Source organism: Labrus mixtus, chromosome 22, assembly GCF_963584025.1.
Source record: "Labrus mixtus chromosome 22, fLabMix1.1, whole genome shotgun sequence".
In the NCBI taxonomy this organism is placed as follows: domain Eukaryota; kingdom Metazoa; phylum Chordata; class Actinopteri; order Labriformes; family Labridae; genus Labrus; species Labrus mixtus.
In genome coordinates, this window is record NC_083633.1 from 5,591,370 (window position 1) to 5,611,503 (window position 20,134).

A 20,134-nucleotide genomic window follows, 5' to 3' on the forward strand; every position below is an offset into this window, starting at 1 on the left:
GGACCCCCCACTGTTCTTTAAGGTGTTTAGTTGGGTATATAACGTAGCGACAGCCACGCACACACTAATAAACCTATCCAAAAACTAGTAACACAAAATAATACAACAGCCTAAAAACTATAAAAAATGCACACATTCATTTCATTTCCATTTCACTTAATGATACTGTCTTATATGACAATGGACTACTTTTTGTATATTTACAAAAATGGGTAAAAATATATACTTTTGAATGATTTTTAAATTTTTTATGGAAGGCATCTCGCGACCCCCATCTTGGTGGCTGGCAACCCCCCTTGGGGTCCCGACCCCCACCTTGGGAACCACTGATCTAGATGCTATAAAGCAATAATAGGCTAATAATTTTATCAAACAACCCTGAAATGATTTACACTTACAGCTCTCTAGGCATACAATAACCATTGACTGTAGGCCTATAAAACATTAACACAACTTTCCCCTGCTATCAATGTTCTCTCCCTGTCCTTATCTCAAGGAGAAGCTGTGCACTGTCTTTCTTTTTGTTACTTCATTACTATATGCTCAACATTTTATCTGTGGTTTCCTTGTTAAAATTGTTACATTACCATTTATCACTCATCTGATATGACAGTGCACGCTCTTTTAATGTAAAAACAAAAAAACCCTCCGCCTCATGTAAATAAATCAATGTTACGTAACTCGATAATTTATTATTGTGCTGTTGCTTTAGCACCCTTTGCACTCCGTACCATTGGACCTTTGACTCATGTGGGCTATTTTAGTAATTAGGCCTATACTGTTGTTGTTTTTGAAATATTAATATAACAATATAATATAATATATAATATATAATATAATTCAATGCGTGTACAGAGAGAGCTTACTGAAGTCAAATCAGTGTGTGCACACATACCTGGTCAATAAAGCGAGTCAGCTGATTCTGGTTATATTTTTAAGTCATCCGCCCGCTAGGTGGCGCCAGAGGGAAAACATCCAGAGCTCTGTCGCTCTCAGTTTTGTTGTTGTGTTGCTAACTTCCGCCTGCTCGCACGTTAGCTCCAGCTGCAGCTGAAACCTTTTTATTATTGTTATTGGCACTTACATTGTGTTATCACTGGATACTCCATAATCTGGTAGGTTGAAAACAAGCAAACATGTGGTGTTTGTTTTGAAATAATTAGTATTGTGGGAGTAAAAAAAGGAGTTTGGTAGCTGTGTTTGCATTAGCCAACGTTAGCTACATCAATATTTCAGACACTTTTCACCTTGCGTTTTGGTACCTAACCTGGACAAAATAATTGTAGATAAAGCCTTCGACGGCCTTTTTAATATATATATATATATTTATTGTGTTTTCATTCATTCAGCTTCCAGACTACGAGCATAAACTGAAACCTCAAGTACTCCAGACAGACATGAATAAGTTGAGGATGATTGTTTTGCATTTTGTGTCTGCAGGAATCAGTGCAACAATGTCGCTGTATGATGACCTCGGTGTGGGTGCCAGCGACACCAAGACTGAAGGCTGGTCCAAGAACTTCAAGCTGCTGCAGTCCCAGCTGAAGGTGAAGAAAGCTGCTCTGACCCAGGCCAAGGTAAGTAACTTACAATGCAAGCTACAGAGACACCGTGTAAACCTAATGTGCTCACGTCCAGTGACTGTGTTTATATGTGTGTGCATGTTTGTGTAGACCCAGCGGATGAAGCAGACCACTGTCTTGGCTCCAGTCATCGATCTAAAAAGAGGAGGCTCCAGCGATGACAGACAGATCTCAGACACTCCTCCGCATGCTGCAGCTGGACTCAAGGTGTGTCTCATGCGGGGATCTGGTCATCAGTGTGTATCAGGCTGCTTGGTTGTTCCTGGATTTGATATGACTTGCTCTTGATGCTGAATGAAAATACGTGTTATTAAAATGTGATGCACAGCAGAATATTTGTTTGTAGGGGTCGACCGATATTGTTTTTTCACGGCTGATACTGGGTACTAGTAGTTCATGAAACAGATGACAGATTTTTGGAACTGATATGCGTTTACAGTAAAACACAAGACTGTGTTTAAATGCTCAATCGGAGACTCTCCTCCGATTGAGTGACTATTGATTGACTATTACAGGTATGACTTCTACTGTAGCCAATCAGATTGTATTGTGGGCGGGGCATTCGGTGAGACAGAGTGGTGAGTAAAACAGACCCAGAGGGAAAGACAAAACTGCAGCGGAGGGAAAGTTTATTGGCAATAAATAACACAAAATGCAGATACAGATAATCGGCCAAATGTCAAATAAAGGCCCCTGATAATTGACCAGGCCCATTACCGGCTGACCTCTATTTGTTTGTGATGCATCTACTCATAGGCTCAACTTGTTTTCTGCCTAAAATAAATGTAAAAACCATCAAAAATAACTCAACAGCGATGTTTGTAGAAATAAATCTTTTTCTCACTCTTGTGTGTGTTTGTGTGTGCTGCAGGATTCAGTGCCAAGTGGTTTCTCCTCCAGCGATGTGCTAATCCCGTTGGCGGACGAGTATGATCCAATGTTTCCCAACGACTATGAGAAAGTTGTGAAACGGCACCGGGAGGAACGACAGCGACAGAGGGAGCAGGAGCGACAGAAGGAGATAGAGGAGAGGGAAAAGTATGATCATACTTTACTAAGAGGGCTTTCACACTCCTCATATATGCAGGATGAGCTCCATGTTTGTTTGTTGCCATCTGCTTGCAATATTTTTTGATGAGTCTTTTCATCTAAAACTTGTTGTGTTGCAGGAAGAGGAAAGACAGGCATGACACTGGAGCTCCAAGTGGTTTCTCTCGTTTCCCAGCAGCAGAGGGCGATTCTGATGAGGACGATGAATACGAGAAAGAGCGACGGAAAAGAAGTGAGTATTTAACCCCCGTGTTTAAAGGTGGACAAAAAATAAACACCATCCTGGGGTTTGTTTGAGTTTCAAGACAGTTGTTGTAACAGTGATTCCTGCTGTGAGTAAGAGATATAGACTGAAGGCTGTGCACCGAAGATCTAGTCGGTTTTTGTCATCGCCTGATTTAAAGCTATTGTCCCTCAAGATGATTGGGGTCCACTTTTTGAAGTGATTTTCAGTTTTAAAAATCGAACAGTTAGAGATCAACTGCAGGAGTAAAAAAGACTATGAAATGCCATTTTCTCAAATGAACCTTTTGAGATATTTCTTGTTTAGAAAACTTTAAAGTGTGGCCTAACATGGTAACATTCTATATTTTTACTTGTTAAATCAAAAATAAATAAAGTGATCGTTTAGGAGAAAATTGCTTAGTGGCAGATATATAACAGTATATTGGGGCGGCTGTAGGTCATAGGCATCGTCGGCAGTCTCTATACTGGCAGGTCGAGGGTTAGATCCCCAGCTCCTGCAGCTACATGTCTGGTGTGTCCTCATACAAGACACCCCAAGTTGCTCCCTCTGCTAAGGCGGAGTATAAATGTGTATGAATGGAATTAGTTACTTCTGATGGACACTTTACATATCAGACTTTACCATCAGTGTGTGAATGTGTAGGTGTGACCTGTGGTGTAAAAGAGCTTTGAGTAGTCAGAAGACTAGAAAAGTACTTTACAAGCTCAAGTCCATTTACAATTTATAGACACACGTTTGTAGATAACATTGAACATCAGTTAAATGTGAGGATTATATCCTTTTTAAAACGTGCACGGTGACATGTCTAATGGTTGGCTACCATGAATGACATGTTTCCCGTTGAGTTAACGTGTAAACAATGATCATAATAACAAAGAAAAGTCGTCTTGTTTACACAAACTTTCATGTCTTGAAGTGAAGAACCAAAAACTTATCAAACATTTTAACTATCACCATGTGAAAACCAACACAACAAATCATCTCTCTCTCTCTCTCTCTCTCTCTCTCTCTCTTAAAGGTATAGGTGGAGCAGCAATCGCCCCTCCGTCTTCACTTGTTGACAGGGATGGTAAGTGTCATAAGTTCTCTTGTGCTCTGCTCAGAACTCCTGAACAATGTTCGGACAAACAGAGAAGTAGCAGCATTTTATTACATGGTAACCCTGAAGACGAGGGGGAAAGAGTTGTTTACAAATGAAGAAATTAATAAAAAGTTGTTTGTATTTATTTGTGTCTTTCCCGATGATCACAGAGGAAGTGCTCGACTCTGACACAGATGTTAAGAGTACTTTTTAAGTGTTTCATCAGTGGCAGTCAGTCAACAGCAGGGGGCAGCATAGTCTACATAATCAGCGTTCAGTTCTCTTTCACTTTGTCAGTGTCTGTGAAGAACTCTGTTTAAATGTGTTTGTGTTTTTAGGCCCATCTTTGTACTCGTATGAGGATGAAGGACGTCCTGCCAGAGGCTCAAAGGCTGCCATCCCTCCACCGATGTACGAGGACTCAGACCGGCCTCGCTCGCCACCCGGACCAACCAGCTCCTTCCTGGCTAACATGGGGTGGGTGGGACACACATACACATACACACACACACACACACACACACACACACACACACACACACACACACACACACACACACACACACACACACACACACACACACACAACAAAAACACACAGACAGATAAGAGGTTTATACACAATCATAAACATTCATTTGACAAAATATAAACAACAAATAAGACTAAACTTTCAAATATTATAGAGAAAAAAAATCCAACTCATGTAATTGCTGTTTGTTTAGCCATGCTGATTTACTTTTTTATTCCCATCAGGTGTAAACTACAGAATGTCATTCTAGCCATAACCTACATTTCTGTTTCTGTTCACACACTTTGTCAAGTCAAAGTCGTCTTTATTGTCCATTTTGTATGTGCTAGACATACAGAAAAATCGAAAAAACTTTTCTCTCTGAACCACGGTGCAAGCTAAGTATAAAAAGATTAAAAAATATAATACAAATAACATTTTTTTTGCCTGCGAATAGGGCCTTAGATAGTTTTATCTGCGGTCCAGCTCCATGCTTTCAGTGTCTTTAGTCTGGTGCCTGGCTGCACTCTTCATAATGAGCAGCACACAGATATCCAAAGAACTACATGCTTCACCTCAGAGGCAGACAAAAGCTGATGGGTCCTGAGTTTACTGAAGGAGTGACCTATAATTTACACTTTCACTTTTACTACCACGCCCGTACAAGGGCATAATAAACTGGTTAAAGAGCATTAGTATTGCACCCTTGTGATTGCAGTATAGGCTTGCTTATTTAAAACTAAATCGACTTTTCTTCCTTTCTACCCTCTGCAGAGGTACGGTGGCCCATAAGATCATGCAGAAGTATGGCTTCAAAGAAGGCCAGGGTCTGGGGAAGCACGAGCAGGGCCTCAGCACGGCGCTGTCTGTGGAGAAGACGAGCAAGAGAGGCGGGAAGATCATCATAGGTGACGCTGCAGAAAAGCGTGAGTACTACCTTTCCTGTGTGTGTCTGCTAATTTACTCTCCTCTCATGGTCAGAGTTATATACTATATGCAACATTCAGTTTGTCCATGTCTACTTTTTGTCCTCTCACTGTGCTTTGTTGGCTTTATGCTAGTTCCCCCTTCCTGCTCTTATGTGTGTGTTTTTTTTTGTCTCTGTCGGTTTTTTTGCTACACAACTGGTTCGGCTCTATCAGTGACACCTAGTGTTATTCTAAGATCAGTTCAATGTTGTACTGTGACTTTGTATGCAAACATTTGTACTTTTTCATTTGACATGCGGGTGTGTGTGTGTGTGTGTGTCTGAGCAGCAGGTTCCAGCCAGTCAGGTGTTGCTGAGGCTTCAGGCGGAGGCTTTTCAGGTTGGCCTCCATCTCATATTCTCTCTCTCTCTCTCTCTCTCTCTCTCTCCTGTTCTTACTTATTGAGTGTCCTCCCCTCTTAATCTTTGATTGTAGAGGAGTGTGTGCGTGTTTTGCACGTTTATCGCCTTTCAGAGATGTGTACTAAGAAAAGACTTGCTTTGGACTTTAATTTAATATTGTCAGATTCCTTTAACCGATTCTACCGACCCTTTGACAGTTTTAAAATAAAGCTACATTCACAACACCAATCAGTATAGATTGTTGCGTTTATATGGGGTATGCTGATTTACGTTCTTCCATTTAGTAAAACAATAATTTACACCATTTTCAAATTTGACTGTTAAATAAAAGGCTGTTATCACCAGCTGTTTGGCTTGACTTGGATAAGACTGAAAACTGGTTACACCGGCCAGGTACCCGCCTGAGCAACAATGTGTGGTCTCTGATAACGTGTTTGAGGATCGCTAGTGTATCTATCAGAGAACTAACTACAAGATGAGATTTGAAAGACATGTATATTTTCATCCTCTTACTCATTTTTCCAGTAACACTAACATTTGTTTTGCAGTTGAGTGACCTTTAGATGCGTTTCCAGCATAATAAAAAGCAGTGCTTTGAAATATGCAACAAAAGATTTTATATCAGTTTGGTTCAGTGAACAAATAAAATAATTGTTTCATTTTATCAAATGTATTGAGTCAGTCTCAGTGCAATACGATAAAACTTCTTGTGTCACACCTTCAGTTGCTTCACTCAGCTCACCAACAGCCTGTGAATATTTTCTTTAGAGGAAGGATAAAAAAAAAAATTAAAAAAAACCTTTTTCTCTGTTTCCATCCAAGCAGCAGATTCCTGTAAGAAGTCAGAGGCCAACCCACTCACAGAGATCCTCAAGAACCCGACTAAAGTGGTCCTGCTCAGGGTATGTCTGTGTCCGTTCTGTCCTGTTCTTGAATGCTATTTCCGAGATTAATCATGTGGTGTATGGACTTGAGCTTGTAAAGCACTTTTACACTGATGGTCACATCTACCAATTTACACACTGATGGTAGAGGCTGCTATGTAAAGTGTCCATCAGAATTAACTAATACCTTCATACACATTCAGGGCGGCTGTGGCTCAGTGGGTAGAGTCAGTCGTTTCCTAACTGGAAGGTCCTGGGTCCGATCCCCAGCTCCAGCAGTCACATGTCCGATGTGTCCTTCGGCAAGACACTTAACCCCAAGTTGCTCCTGCTGCTCCGTCAGTGTCATATGAATGCTTGTGAATGGGGATAGTTACCTCTGATGGTCACGTCCCACAGCAGCCTCTACCATCAGTGTGTGAATGTGTAGGTGTGACCTGCAGTGTAAAAGCACTTTGAGTAGTCAGAAGACTAGAAAGCTCAAGTCCATTTACATTCATATGCTGCCAACAAAGCAGTGGGAGCAACTTGGGGTTAAGTGTCTTGCCCCCACATCGGACATGTTGGTGTAGGAACTGGGGATCAAACCCAGACCTTCCAGTTTAGAGACGACCAGTTCTACCATTTACCCAAAGGCGCCCAATACATAGATTATATATCACCTAAAAATATTGCAAGAACCTCAACAAATTTACATTTAAGCAGAGAAACATAATGCATATGTTTGTAAAAAAAAAAATCTTAATTTCTTCGACTGCCCTATTCAAGTCGTCCTAACCCACTGTATTTTGTCCTGCAGAACATGGTGGGCCCAGGAGAGGTGGACGAAGACCTGGAGGGAGAAACGAAAGAAGAGTGTGAGAAATACGGCAAAGTGACCAGATGTGTCATTTTTGAGGTGAGAATCGAAGGAGGCTCGAGTCAGGATGGGTGACTTTAGTACAAATCTACTGATCAAAGAAAAAGGCCACTCGTGAAAATAAAATACCGCTTTGCTTCTCAGATTGCCGAAGTGATGGATGATGAAGCCGTGCGGATATTTCTGGAGTTTGAGAGGGTGGAGTCTGCCATCAAAGGTTAGTGTCTTCTTCTTCTTCTCAGGAGGTTGGAGTATAGCTGACCCCGATTCAGATTGTTTACATATTAATACCAAACTACATGGGTCTCATGTTGCACCTGTAAAACACACAGAAACATTCAGAGTACTTCTTTTTCTGCTTTTTAAATTTGCATCACATTTTAACTATCTTTTATTATTTATTAACAAAACTCATTATCAAGGGGGCGCAGACGTTAAACCCAATGTATTGAAGCTACAGTCCTTCAAGCTGGCAGCCGGGTTCATGTCCGACCTTCGGCTCCTTGCCTACATGTAGTTCCCTACTGTATCCACTGTCCTGTCATTAAAGGGCATAAGAGCCACAGAACAAAAATAAATAAATAAATAAAAGAAAAACATCATCAACGACTCATAAAGAGTCAAAGGTCATTTAACCAGATGAAGGATTTTTTTTTTGCTTTAGAGATGCAATGACCATAGCTCAGCTCCCAGATCCAGAGTCCCTGCTGAAAGTTACTGATTTGAATAAGAATCTATTTTATTTAGTGTTTTTTTAGAGATAGGACAGTGGATAGAGTCAGAAATCAGGGAGCGAGAGAGAGAGGAAGGACATGCCGGCTGCCTGCTTGGGAGGCGCATTAACCGCTAGGCTACCGACGGCCCTTATTTAGTGTTTTTAACTTTTTTTATTTTTGGGCTTTTTTGTGCCTTTAATGGAGAGATAGGACAGTGGACAGAGTTGGAAATCAGGGAGAGAGAGTGGGGAACGACATGCGGGAAAGAAGCCACAGGTGGGATGTGATCCCGGGCCGCCCCAAAAACAGCCTCCATACATGGGGCGCGCGCACTAACCACTGCGCCACCAGCACCCCGTTTTTAACTTGTTTTTATGTCCTGGTCTGTTGTTTTGGAGACCTTGACAGGTAATAAGGAATCATGGCCGAAAAACAAGCTCAGCAGTTACAAAAAAAACCCTTTAAGCAGCTCAGCTCCCAGCCCCTCAAAGTTTCCTGTGTCAATCAAAGAGTTTTGGAGACGTAATATTAGTCATATGAAACTCTATATTTAGTGTTTACTGTAAAACATTACTTTTAATCACTTGGTCTTCATATTTAAGAGGAGGAGACCACTGTGCATTTTTCTGCTCCCTGTAAACCTTACAGTTATCATGAACCTAGCTCGATTACTTCTGTAACTCTTGTCTTTGGTGTTAGTTTCACCTCTTATCATGCTTCAGCTCTTAATTTCTTTCCACCGTTGTGTAATATTATCCCGCTGTCAACTTCGTCTTTGGTCTCTTAACTTCTGTCCATGTTGCCCTCATTCATGTCACAAGTGCCACCATGAGGAGTCGTGACCCGGTGACTCTGAAATCTGTTTGTTGCAAATTTTATTTTATAATAAAATGTAGAAGTTTTGCACCAGTGATTCAATATCTGTATCACACGAGTCAGGACGGCGATATATTGATGTATTGGTATTTTCTCACACCCACAATCTGTACAAAAACAATACAGAAGTGCTGATATTCAATGACAAAATGCAAGTAGACTCTGTGCTTTCTCAACTGAGACTAGGAGTTAGGACAGAATATATAAAGAGGCTACACCGAGACCTTTATCTTCCATCGCAGTAGATTTGTATGTGGCCTAAAAATGGCCTATATGTCACAGGAGCTTGAGAAGCCCCCCAAAAAATAAAACAACTCTTGTTGACACTCCAAACTTTGCATTTGTTGTCAGAGACAATTCACCCGATGGAAAACCATCTTCTCCCAGTTTTCCATTCCCATTAAAAAAAATCAGAGCAGCCGTTCTGTCGATCATCTTTGCATAACTGCGTCACTTTCCTCTTCATTGTGTAACTGCTCTGATGATGTGGCTGATGGTGTGTCCATTACTAAATGGGTTGGCCCAGATCAGAAACAAGGTGAGACTCAGCTCCCTGTGGGGTTACATCACACGCGGCCCAGGAACCCAGTCGTCCCCCTGCGGCACCGTCAGCACCGCGCTGACATCACAGCTCTGAGAAAGCGGGACAGACACTCAAAGAACAGAAACGGCGGGACACAGTCATACACATTACACTCTTTGACGATGATCAAACATTGTATTGCTCTTAAAGAAGGAAAGTCTGGTTGGTGCTTAGCGGCCCTCTGCAAAGGTCAGGTCAGTGACGGGTTGGAGATGACCTTGGCATGGAGAGTCTTGGTCAAGGAGAGTGTAAACTCAGTTTAAGTTGATTTTCTTTTCTGGCTGTGGGTAATCTGAACTGTGTGACTTTATCATTATCATTACAGGGCGGAGGCATTCCACCATCAGATAGTATTATATTTTTATTTCAAAAGAGGGTATTTTATTTTAATGTAATTTTCCATGAACATTTCCGACATTGTGCAGCTGGCTGTTAATAAAGGTGCCAGTGTGATATTTGGCTCATGTGGACTTGACATGTTTTGGGGCGCCGGTAGCGTTGTGGTTAGTGTGCACGCCCCATGTGCGGAGGCTGTGTACCTCAAAGTGTGTGACCTGGGTTCGAGCCCGACATCTGGCTCCTTTCCCGCATGTCGTTCCCCACTCTCCCTCTCTCTCTCCCTGATTTCCAGCTCTATCCACCTCCGATCTGCAAAATGAAGACAAAAAAGCCCCCCAAAAATAAACATTTAACGGACATGTTTTATCGTAGCGTACCTAATCCGTTGGTATGGCATCTTATTGTATCACGTCGTATCCTATAGTGTCACATTGCATCGTATCTTATCGTATTATATCACACAGGTATATTATTGCCCATTATTTTAATGTAATTTTCCATGAACATTTTGGACATTGTGCAGCTGGCTGTTAATAAAGGTGCCAGTGTGATATTTGGCTCATGTGGATTTGACTTAGAACTGACATCTTTTACCGTATCACATTGTATTGTATTTTATCTTATCGTTTTGTAACTAATCGGTTGGTATCGATTCCAATTGTATCGCAAAAAAAACATTTTCAATTTCCTGCTGTGAGTTAGAAAAGAAGATTAATAACACTTTCATGTCTCTCAGATAAATAAGTAAAAGATATAGTTAGCTTAGCTAAAGACGGTAAATGAGAAGAACCAGCTGTCTGAAACTGTCAAAGAAGTTTTTCCTACAATCTAAGATGACGTGTAAAAACTTAACTTAATAACTTATTCTCCAGACCCTGACATTTTGTGAAATTAACAAAACTCCTCATGGACTTTTAATTGGATGAATGTATTTAATTTGTGTTTAATTGAACAATATAATATTAGATATAACCAGCTGCTGGAGCTGTTTGAGTTGAAGCTCATCTTGAATAGTTTTTGTGTAAGACTGCAAAAGATGATCACATCCAAGTGTATTAAGTATTAATACAGAAAAACATTGTATAATACAGTTTGGTTTGTGTACATATTATGAAGTAATGATGTCTTCTCTATGAGTCATGGGAAACTTTAAAGAAGAAAAAAAAACCACCCAGATCCAGAGTTTTAAGTGTAAAAAAACAGACTGGCTGTGTTTTGAAAGGGGATGACTTGCGGGAATATTTCTTGGTTGGGTGCATTGATTTCCCGGAGTGTCTGTAGCTCCTCTTTTTGTTAACCGTCTCCTGGCTGTCGCTCCGTTTTAAACTACAAACATGAGAACAGTATCGTATTCATCTTCATTCAACTCTTTGGACAGTACATGTCTTCACCTGAAGGTTGAACCTGTTCCTCAAATAGAAAATATTATTCTGTCACGATCACACACTGCATTCAGAGTAACTCTGTAACTCAGATAGTCTAATCATAGAACATTACGCACTCTGTTTCGATGTCAGAACACTCGAGTTTATGTGCATGTACATGAATGAAACCAACGAGCCACAAGCAATGTGAGATTGTTCATTTCATTGAGCGTTCACTCTGTCCTGTCTGTGCTTTTATAAGGAAAGTTAACTGTTTGTGTGTGTGGACTTAAGGACTCCACTTATTGTCGTGGCGTTAGTAGGCGCACACAGACCATGACAGTCCTCGGAAATGACATTGACGTCAAATTTTCCCCTTTTTCCTAGAAGAGGATGAGCCAGAGCAAAGTTGTTTTTCTTTTTCAGAGCTTTTATCACCGCAGAGTGTTTGCAACACAAATCAAAAACTCCTTTTCATAGAACAAGACACACACATTCACGGCCTTGGAGAATCTGCCGTGAAACTCTTGAACTCTTGAAAACACATTTTGTCTTCATTATCTTGATGAACTTCTTCTCTCTCTAGGAATAAATTATGTGACATCATGTGCATTTATTTCCTGCAACTTGGGCTGAGAAGACGAAGACAGTTCAGTCTTTGATTCATCTTTGTCCTGCTGTTTAACATCCAAACAGGGAAAATAAGGATTTAAAGCAGTGGTTCTCAACTGGTGGGTCGGGACCCAAAAGTGGTCTATAAATGGATTTTAAACATATTTGTTTTGAACCGTCTGAGGAAAAATCTGCACAATAAGTCTGATTGGTTGAAAATAGCATCAGTTTGGGTCGCGATTTGTCATGAAGCAGCTGATGGTTGGTCCTGAGGCGACCTCAGTGGAGAACCACTGATGTAAACAGCAAACATACACGTTAAAGTCTATGTGGAAGAGTTTGCTGAAAGGCATTCTGGGACACTGAGAAACACCCGCTGTAAAATAAAGAAGACTATTGTCGCCAGGAATAAGAAGATATATTAACATTTTGCATTTCCAGAGTGACAATGTGGAGATTGAGTCTGAACTCTGAGAATAAGTCCAACTTCATAAGTGTCAGCTACGAAGACTAAAAATTCAATCAATTAAATTTCAATATTTCTCCATTGCAGGATCAATATGAAAGTACAAAGATGTATTGAGGGCGGAGTTATGTTCAGATAATTTTGGACTCCCAATCTGAAAAAGATTTTTGTTGACATTTTCCTCAGCAGATTCACGAGTGATCTTTGACTTGGGATGTAGCCATTCACTTAACTCACAATATGATCCGTATCACGACATTGGGTTCACGATTTGATTTTGATTAGCCACATTTTTGAAAAGACATGAGATTGAAGTCAATTCATGCATGAATTCAAATCTTTTATTTCAGTTTTCTGACAAGAAAAATGCTAAATATTCCTTTCCCTTATTTTGCTTCGTAGATATGAGTGATACTTTTGAATTTGGAATCTAAATATCAACATACAGTGTTGTTGTTTTCTTTTCAAGAAATGACTGATCATGTCTTATGAAAAAATATCTTTTTGACACTTTTGTTTTAAATAGAGAGATTTTAAAACAAATCCTGAATCACGTTAAACAGGGACAAGTTTTTTTACATGAACAGAGCTGCAGCCTGTCTTTGGCATTGAAGCGCCGATAATCAAAGTTTTCATTTTCGCTTTTGAAAAGTGAACTTGAACTTGTTACTCAGAAGCCCAAATATTGTCTTCCCTCAAATAAAAAAGACCTGGTAGCATTCTCAACCCTGCTGGCCAGGAGGCTGATTCTGTTGAGATGGAAATCATCTGCCCCACCTACACATGTGTACTGGATTAAAGAGGTGCTTCACTTTCTTAAACTGGAAACAATCAGGTTAACACTGTCTGGATCTGAGAGGTCCTTTGGAAAAACTTGGAATCCTTTTTTGTCATATGTCAAAAGCACAGAATGTCACTTTAATCTAGACTGAGAACCTACTTTTTGTTATTATCAACCCTGTTTTGTTTTTTTGGTTTTTTTTCTTGGTTTTTTTTTTTTTTCTCTTTAGGGGATATGTGCCAGGGGAGGGGTGGGGGTGAGGGGTCTAATTGTTTGTATGTATCTGTTTGTTTATCTTGTTCTTGTTGGAAAAAAACACACACATTCTGTATGGACATTGCTAAGTGGAAATGTTGTTAATATGTAAACGCAATGAAGAAAGTTTAAAAAAAAAAAAAAAAAAGCCCAAATATTAAAAACACTATGATGCACGTAGTCATCTCTGTGGCACTTGTACTCTTTGAGACAGAGGGGTTCTGATCACCTTTCTGTGAATTTGATTAATATTTTTTTGATGTCTCAAGCTCTGCAGGTACCACTTTGTCCACAGGGGGCGCCAAACACAACACAAACCAAACATCCCTTGCCTGCGCTTTAAGCGAGATATCTTTGTATTTAACTCTATTCTTAAAAAAAAAAAAAAAAAAAAAAAAAGATTTTTTCAGGGGTTGTTCTCATGCCTGACAATGCCACAGAAGATACGACTTTATTCTTAAAGTAAAAGGATTTTTTGTCATTTGAAATAATCCACAAATTCTCAACATTTCTGCTTTGTTCTCAAAATGCAAAAAGAAAACGTGTATTTATAATCCTCAGAAATAGCTCAAACTGAACCCTATCACACTAGTGTATAACCTTGTCAAATAATCTGTGGGCACATTTTTGTGTGTTTTTTTTTTTTTTTGTTTTTTTTTTACGGCAGTAGGTATGCTGTTATTGAAAGTTTTATCTGTGACCTCTGCGTCTCTCTCTCTCTCTCCTCTGCAGCCGTGGTGGATCTGAACGGACGATATTTCGGGGGTCGAGTCGTCAAGGCCTGCTTCTACAACCTAGACAAGTTTCGTGTTTTGAACCTGGGCGAGCAGGTGTGATGTCAATCCCTCTGAACTCACATCATCATCACCCCCTCACTTGTACATATTACACCCTTTTTTTTATATTTCCTGAACAGCTGTGAAGAGTCTGTGGGTAGTGATGAGGCATCTTGCAGATTATTGAGGCATTTGTTTCCTGTCATACCTTTGTGTAAAGCCAAAATAAAGGTTACAAACTATATATGTCCTTGACTGATTTCTTTTCTTATCTAATGTTACGTTCCAAAATCTTTAATGTTGGGTTAGTATCGGTGATTAAAAATCCAGCCTAGTCATGCTGAGTTGGAGTTTGGTTGTTTTTCAGCATCCCTGCATAAACACTTCCCTGCAGAATCATAAATTAAACTCCAGGCTCGCACACATCCTTTCCCGGAGCACCTCTTTCATATCCAAGAAGCCTAGATTCCCTCTCTGAATTCACTCCTGATATAACATCGGTTACACAGCAGCCATAACATGTCCCCAGGGCTCCACAGTCTTAACTTAGCCCTGATGGATTATGGGTAGGGGTAGGGGACTGGGACAGTGAGCCTCATTCAGACGTTATGCAAGTGCGCCAACAGGGCCCTCGAGGCTCCAATAATAAGAAAAATAAAATGTCAGGAAAGAACTCACCGGAGCAGGTTTAGTTCAGATCAGGAGAAACAGGTTTCAGAAATAAGAAATCCTTCATTCAGATGTTTTGATCAGCTGAAACATTCCAGCTCAAGTAACAGGACTGTAATGATTGTTACTCAGAGCTCAGACTAATCGAGAACATGTTCCTGAAGAATGAATCTGATAAAGGTCTGCTATCTTAAAAGGACAGGAGCTCGGCTAGAAGATGAAATCTATTAAAAGAGCCTAAAATAACCCAAAAACGAATCCACTCAGAGTACAGATTACATCAGCTGAAGAAAACATTTGGTTGCTCAAAAGAGTTGATCGTGGGAATAATGATCCACATTTGAAAACCCTTTTTGTTTTCTAGAATCATGTAATCCAGCTCACTTTTATTCTGTTTTTTTTCCAAAGAAAAACTGGATAGGATCAACCTGAGCTTGGACTATTTAAAGGGCCCATATTAAGCTTTTCCTGGTTTTATATGCTCTTTAGTGTGTTTTCCAAGTGTCCTGTGCATGTTTAGGCACATCTATTTGCAAAAATTCAAAGTCCGCGGAAACGCGGCTTCTCCTACGTCCTCCTGTTAGCTGTAGCATTAGCTGCATGTAACGCTCGGTTCTAGCCCCCCCGAAAAAAATGTGTCAGTGTGACGTCATTGTCAGTGTGATATCACTGATCTAAGCCCATTGGCTCGTTGTGGCAAGCCCAGCAGCTCATGCTGCACGCCCGTTAACTTCTGTAGCACGCCCACGATATGCCGTAGCCTGCGGTAGCACAGTAGTGCTAAGGTGCTAATGTTTTTGCTCCCCTCAGACGGAGCCAGAGTGGCTGAGCGACTGACCAATTACGGCAGAGCTGACAGGCCGACCAATCAGATCAGACTTGGCACACGTGGGGACTCTGAACGTGGGCACTTCAGAGCCTTAGCCGGTGCATGTCCACAAGGGGCGCCACAATCAAGACAATCTAAAAGATGCCCACAGTGACATCAAATGACTTAAAAAAAGTTCCTGTGCTGCATGTCATGAACTTAGAAGTGATATCCTTCGTCTGACACCATGTTGTATTGACGGCACTCGGACATCTCATCTCTGTAGACAGACACTACTCAGATTCACACAATACATTACACCCATTACAGGACGATTTCCTTTTTTTTTAATCCAAATACTAGTGCATATATATTCAAACATGTCGTAAAATATTAACTGCTTTGTAAAAATGTTGTTTTGTTTTATATCAGTGTAATGTTTTTTTTTATTTTCGTTGTGATTTTAAAAGACGTTCTGCCACAGACACATTACTGCCACACACATACACAAGTTCACGTTGAGTTTCAGGGTCAGCAGCACGTTGCTTATGGCTCCAGTCAAGGCCTGCAGTAGTAAGTGTTTGTGTGTGTGTGTGTGTGTGTGTGTATGCATAAATTGGAGCCATGCATGTGTAAAACTGATGGTGGGAGCGTGTCTTGAACGTGCATCGCAGAGCAGGGTGTTGTGATTGGCCGACAGTGGCCTATTTTACCCTGACCTACATTCCAGTGGGTGTGACCTGAGCCGGGGTCAAAAGGTCATGATGTGTATGGTGTCACTCAAGAGGTTGGCGGTCACTGAATGTATGTTCGACATCCAACATGCAGCTGAAGATGTCTCGATGTCTAAAGAGATTTAGTTAGTTAGACATAGGAAGTAAACAGTAACTGATATGTAATCATATGAAGATTGTATCACTCATGCATCAATGCATTGGTTTCACTATTGCATTGAGCTGCTGGTCAATGTAGAGCTGCTTTGTTTTTATGGTGTTTTCACACATGCACAAAACTACAGAAATTTCTCAAATTTTTTGGGGCAAACTGATGAGATGTTCATGAAACTTCAGTGCAAATGTTTTCATCCCATGACGGGGGAGCGACTGGTGCGTTCTTTGTGCAGGTAAAGAAAGCGGCTCTGTACTCTTTCTCACTCGTTCGCTGATACTGTGACTAAGTCCAATTACACGTGGCATTGATATAAAAGTTAAGAAGCTGTCATACAGTGTCGGACTCTCGTCACTCCATCTACCATCAAGAAGTCAGGCATTGGGGGAGGCTTGATTATATACAGTTAACTTTTTTATTTTTCGTTGAGGACTTTTCTCGGTTATTCACTTTCATTGAGAAATAAACTATTCTTATTCCTCTTTCGTCCTTGATACATTTTTTAAATGAAATCTTGGAAATGTTTACATTTAAAGCAGGTTATGGTGCCGTAATGACCTTTGACCATAGACACATAGTAAGTAAGTTAACCGTATTTTTAGGATATAGAAATGTGATGCAGTCAGGGGGTGTGGGACTGCGTCTACTCAGGACATCAAAAGAAGTTATACTTAGGTGCTTCTGTGCTGCAGGTAATAGTGAAAAATTGCTGATGGGCTAAAAAGCAAAAAAACAAAAGCACAAAAAACGTCCACAGGCTGAGCTAGATGGTCTTTTTAATTCAGACATGAGTGGTCAAGAATGTAGGCGGTAAATATATCGGCGAACGTTTCAGTCCTTGCTTGATGAGCACACACTGGAGCTGACTACCAGTTCAAAGCCTCTATTTTGGAATTTCCCACTTGATTTGGGTCAAAATTGACCGTAATTTACGTAACCGTAAGAGGATGGGTATGCATTATTAAGCCCCCGGCCCTAATGACAGGTCGCCATAGTTACGAGCTGTAAATCACAGGTAGCCATTTGTCGTCTATTTGACTCTAAAGTAAAAATAAACCCATAAAATGACCATCATGTGGTATTGAAGAAGAGGAGGCAGTTATGGAGGCCATAAACTCATTCTGTATTTGTTTATGGAGGTTATGTATCAAGAAGTAGGACGCCTTAACAACCAGTGCAGTCACCTGGCCATTTGATAGACTACAGGTGCAAGACAATTCTGCAAAGGCTTCATTTTTAGAAAGTGGTTGTGTCCACTTGTACTATGTAATCCATATTAACACGAGAGGAGTTTCCACTTATATAATAGATTTTTTAGCATCCTTTTGGGCTGAGTGGTAAAGAAAAGTTTAACATAAAAAGTCCTCTTAATGTCTACAATGATATCTTTCAGTTGGTAGCAAACTTAAAGTTTATTTGAACCAGTAAATCTGTTTTCTCAGACAACAATACCAAACTTCTTCTTTTTTTGTTATACTCTTGTCTTCACTTACAAGAAAGAGAGAAGTCAATCAAAGTTTTCTTTACCGTTTAAAGGCTTAATTAAATGTTGTCCTTGTAAATATGATTTCATTACTCTCCATTCAACTAGGCTCATTTGGACTCACAGCTAATTTTAGGGATTTTTGGCCAAGATGGACGAGCAGTTTTTCTCTTGAGACTAAATACAATCTGAGTCACGGTCAAACTCTCTGTGCTTCTATAAACTTTAGTTAAGGTAATCACGGTTAATTCATAAGAAAACTTTTAGACATAAAGCCTGAAGCAGTTTTAACCGTCTTTATTCTGTCAATAAGTCCAGTCAAAAATAAGAATGCTACTTAAGTAGAATGAATGTGCTAATCTTAAGAGCTAAAAGTCCACTTTCATCTCTGTCTCAGACTGTATTCATGCTCTTTCTTCTGAGGGTGAAGTTTAAAAATGTCTTTCACTATCAGCAGTTTTGTTTCACAATCACATATTCTCCACCTAAACTCCCGCAGTTCAGACTGAGACAGGTTTCAGGTCTGAAAGAAAGATCACAACCTGACCTTGACCAAGTGTCTTTGGATTCTGTATGTGTCGATAGAACCCCCTGCAGTGATTATATGAGGAGGATATTCAACACATAAATATCACAACTACCCAGCTGCCCTTTGTTCAACTTGTCAACAGGAAAACGTTTGTTACTTTTATTATAAACCCATCAAAACAAGCAGGAAACACGTCACAGTGCACTGAGGAATTGAGTGTGTAGCAAAAGTTTGGAGAGAGATCAGAGGAATTTAAAAGAACAAGTTCAAACTGAGGCAACGCAGGAATTTCAGCACACTGTAAAAAATGAGAAACTACATTGAATTTAATTTGAATTCAATTTAGTGTAAGTTCTCCGACTGTAAAAAGAAAAAGACGTAACCGCATGCTTCACATGGCAACAGTAAGAATCAAAACTGAAAGTATAAAACAGATCGAGGTCATAATGAGGTCAGTAGTGATGAATTATATAGATGCATTTGAACTCACCAGCAAATAACAGATTTGTTTTGTTTTTTAAGATTCACTGTATCATTAAGGGTTTGCACATTTTAAAATAAAGTTTAAAACACTGCAAGTGTGATGAGATGGTCTGCATGTGTGTGTATCTTCTTATCTTAGACTGTGATGTTACCACACACACACACTATGTACTCATTCACAGTCTGCCCTCATGGGGGTCAGGCTGAAACCGTAAACCAGCAGAAACTCAATGAGATGTTATATTTAGTCTCAGTCCAGGTAGCTGCACGGATACACTGCAAAGAAAAGGAATTTATTTATTTGGTCTAAATTAACTACCAAAAAAAGAAAATGATTTCGTTCACGTTATACACGAATGGTCAGAGTGGGGATTTTGAGGTTCTTGCCACATAGGACTATATTTAATCATGCCTGAGTCAATGGGAACATGAGAAGGCAGAGTGAGGAGATGTAAGACTGCCCGTTCCCTGCAGGTTTAATCTCACACTGAACAAACTCAAGTTTATGGTAGCACTTTACGTGGAGGTATGGGAGAACGTGATTATTTTGTGTTGGTTAAGGTAGAATAAAATGTAACTTCATTCTAAATATCGCGCTTTCGAAACGGGAAAGTAGATATGTCCGTCTCAATCGCAGTAAACAAACTAATCAACACAAGCATTAATGATTAATATAATACTCGAAAATAACTTAACTTATAACTTTTATATCAAGAAAAAAAGCTTGTTTTTAAATGAACGAAGTAAATAAACGGATTAAGGCATTTTCCAAATAATGCATACTTCAAATTTAGACGTTTATATTAAATCAAATGTTCATAGTTTGAACATGTTAATACGATTCTGATGATATACTGTACGATCAACCAAGTGAAGCGACTCATATCATGTTTATGAACTTTTTCCACTAAATAACAATAGAAAACATGTAAACTCCTCATCCTGATGATGCATTTAACCC

The 20,134-nt window shown here is 39.9% G+C and overlaps 1 protein-coding gene across 2 annotated transcripts; it reads left to right on the plus strand.

The window, feature by feature from the left end:
* Positions 1-987: 987 nt before the first annotated feature.
* On the plus strand, positions 988-14,557 carry rbm17 (RNA binding motif protein 17). Of its 2 annotated transcripts, none has more exons than XM_061029789.1 (13): positions 988-1,115; positions 1,441-1,577; positions 1,674-1,790; positions 2,455-2,621; positions 2,753-2,865; positions 3,899-3,949; positions 4,300-4,438; positions 5,247-5,398; positions 5,729-5,779; positions 6,625-6,704; positions 7,486-7,584; positions 7,690-7,762; positions 14,270-14,557. In XM_061029789.1, the coding sequence occupies exons 2-13, from the start codon at positions 1,455-1,457 to the stop codon at positions 14,371-14,373; spliced, it is 1,269 nt and encodes a 422-aa protein (XP_060885772.1). In that variant the 5' UTR covers positions 988-1,115; positions 1,441-1,454; the 3' UTR covers positions 14,374-14,557. The 2 variants fall into 2 exon arrangements, with proteins under 2 accessions (XP_060885772.1, XP_060885773.1); XM_061029790.1 differs by having other exon boundaries at positions 6,628-6,704.
* The last annotated feature ends 5,577 nt before the right edge of the window (positions 14,558-20,134 follow it).

Coding starts and splice junctions, on each gene's coding strand:
- rbm17 (XM_061029789.1), top strand. CDS start 1,455: ATGTCGCTGTATGATGACCTCGGTGTGGGTGCCAGCGACACCAAGACT. Junction 5,780..6,624: donor TTCAGGCGGAGGCTTTTCAG/GTTGGCCTCCAT, acceptor TTTCCATCCAAG/CAGCAGATTCCTGTAAGAAG. Junction 7,585..7,689: donor CCAGATGTGTCATTTTTGAG/GTGAGAATCGAA, acceptor TTTGCTTCTCAG/ATTGCCGAAGTGATGGATGA.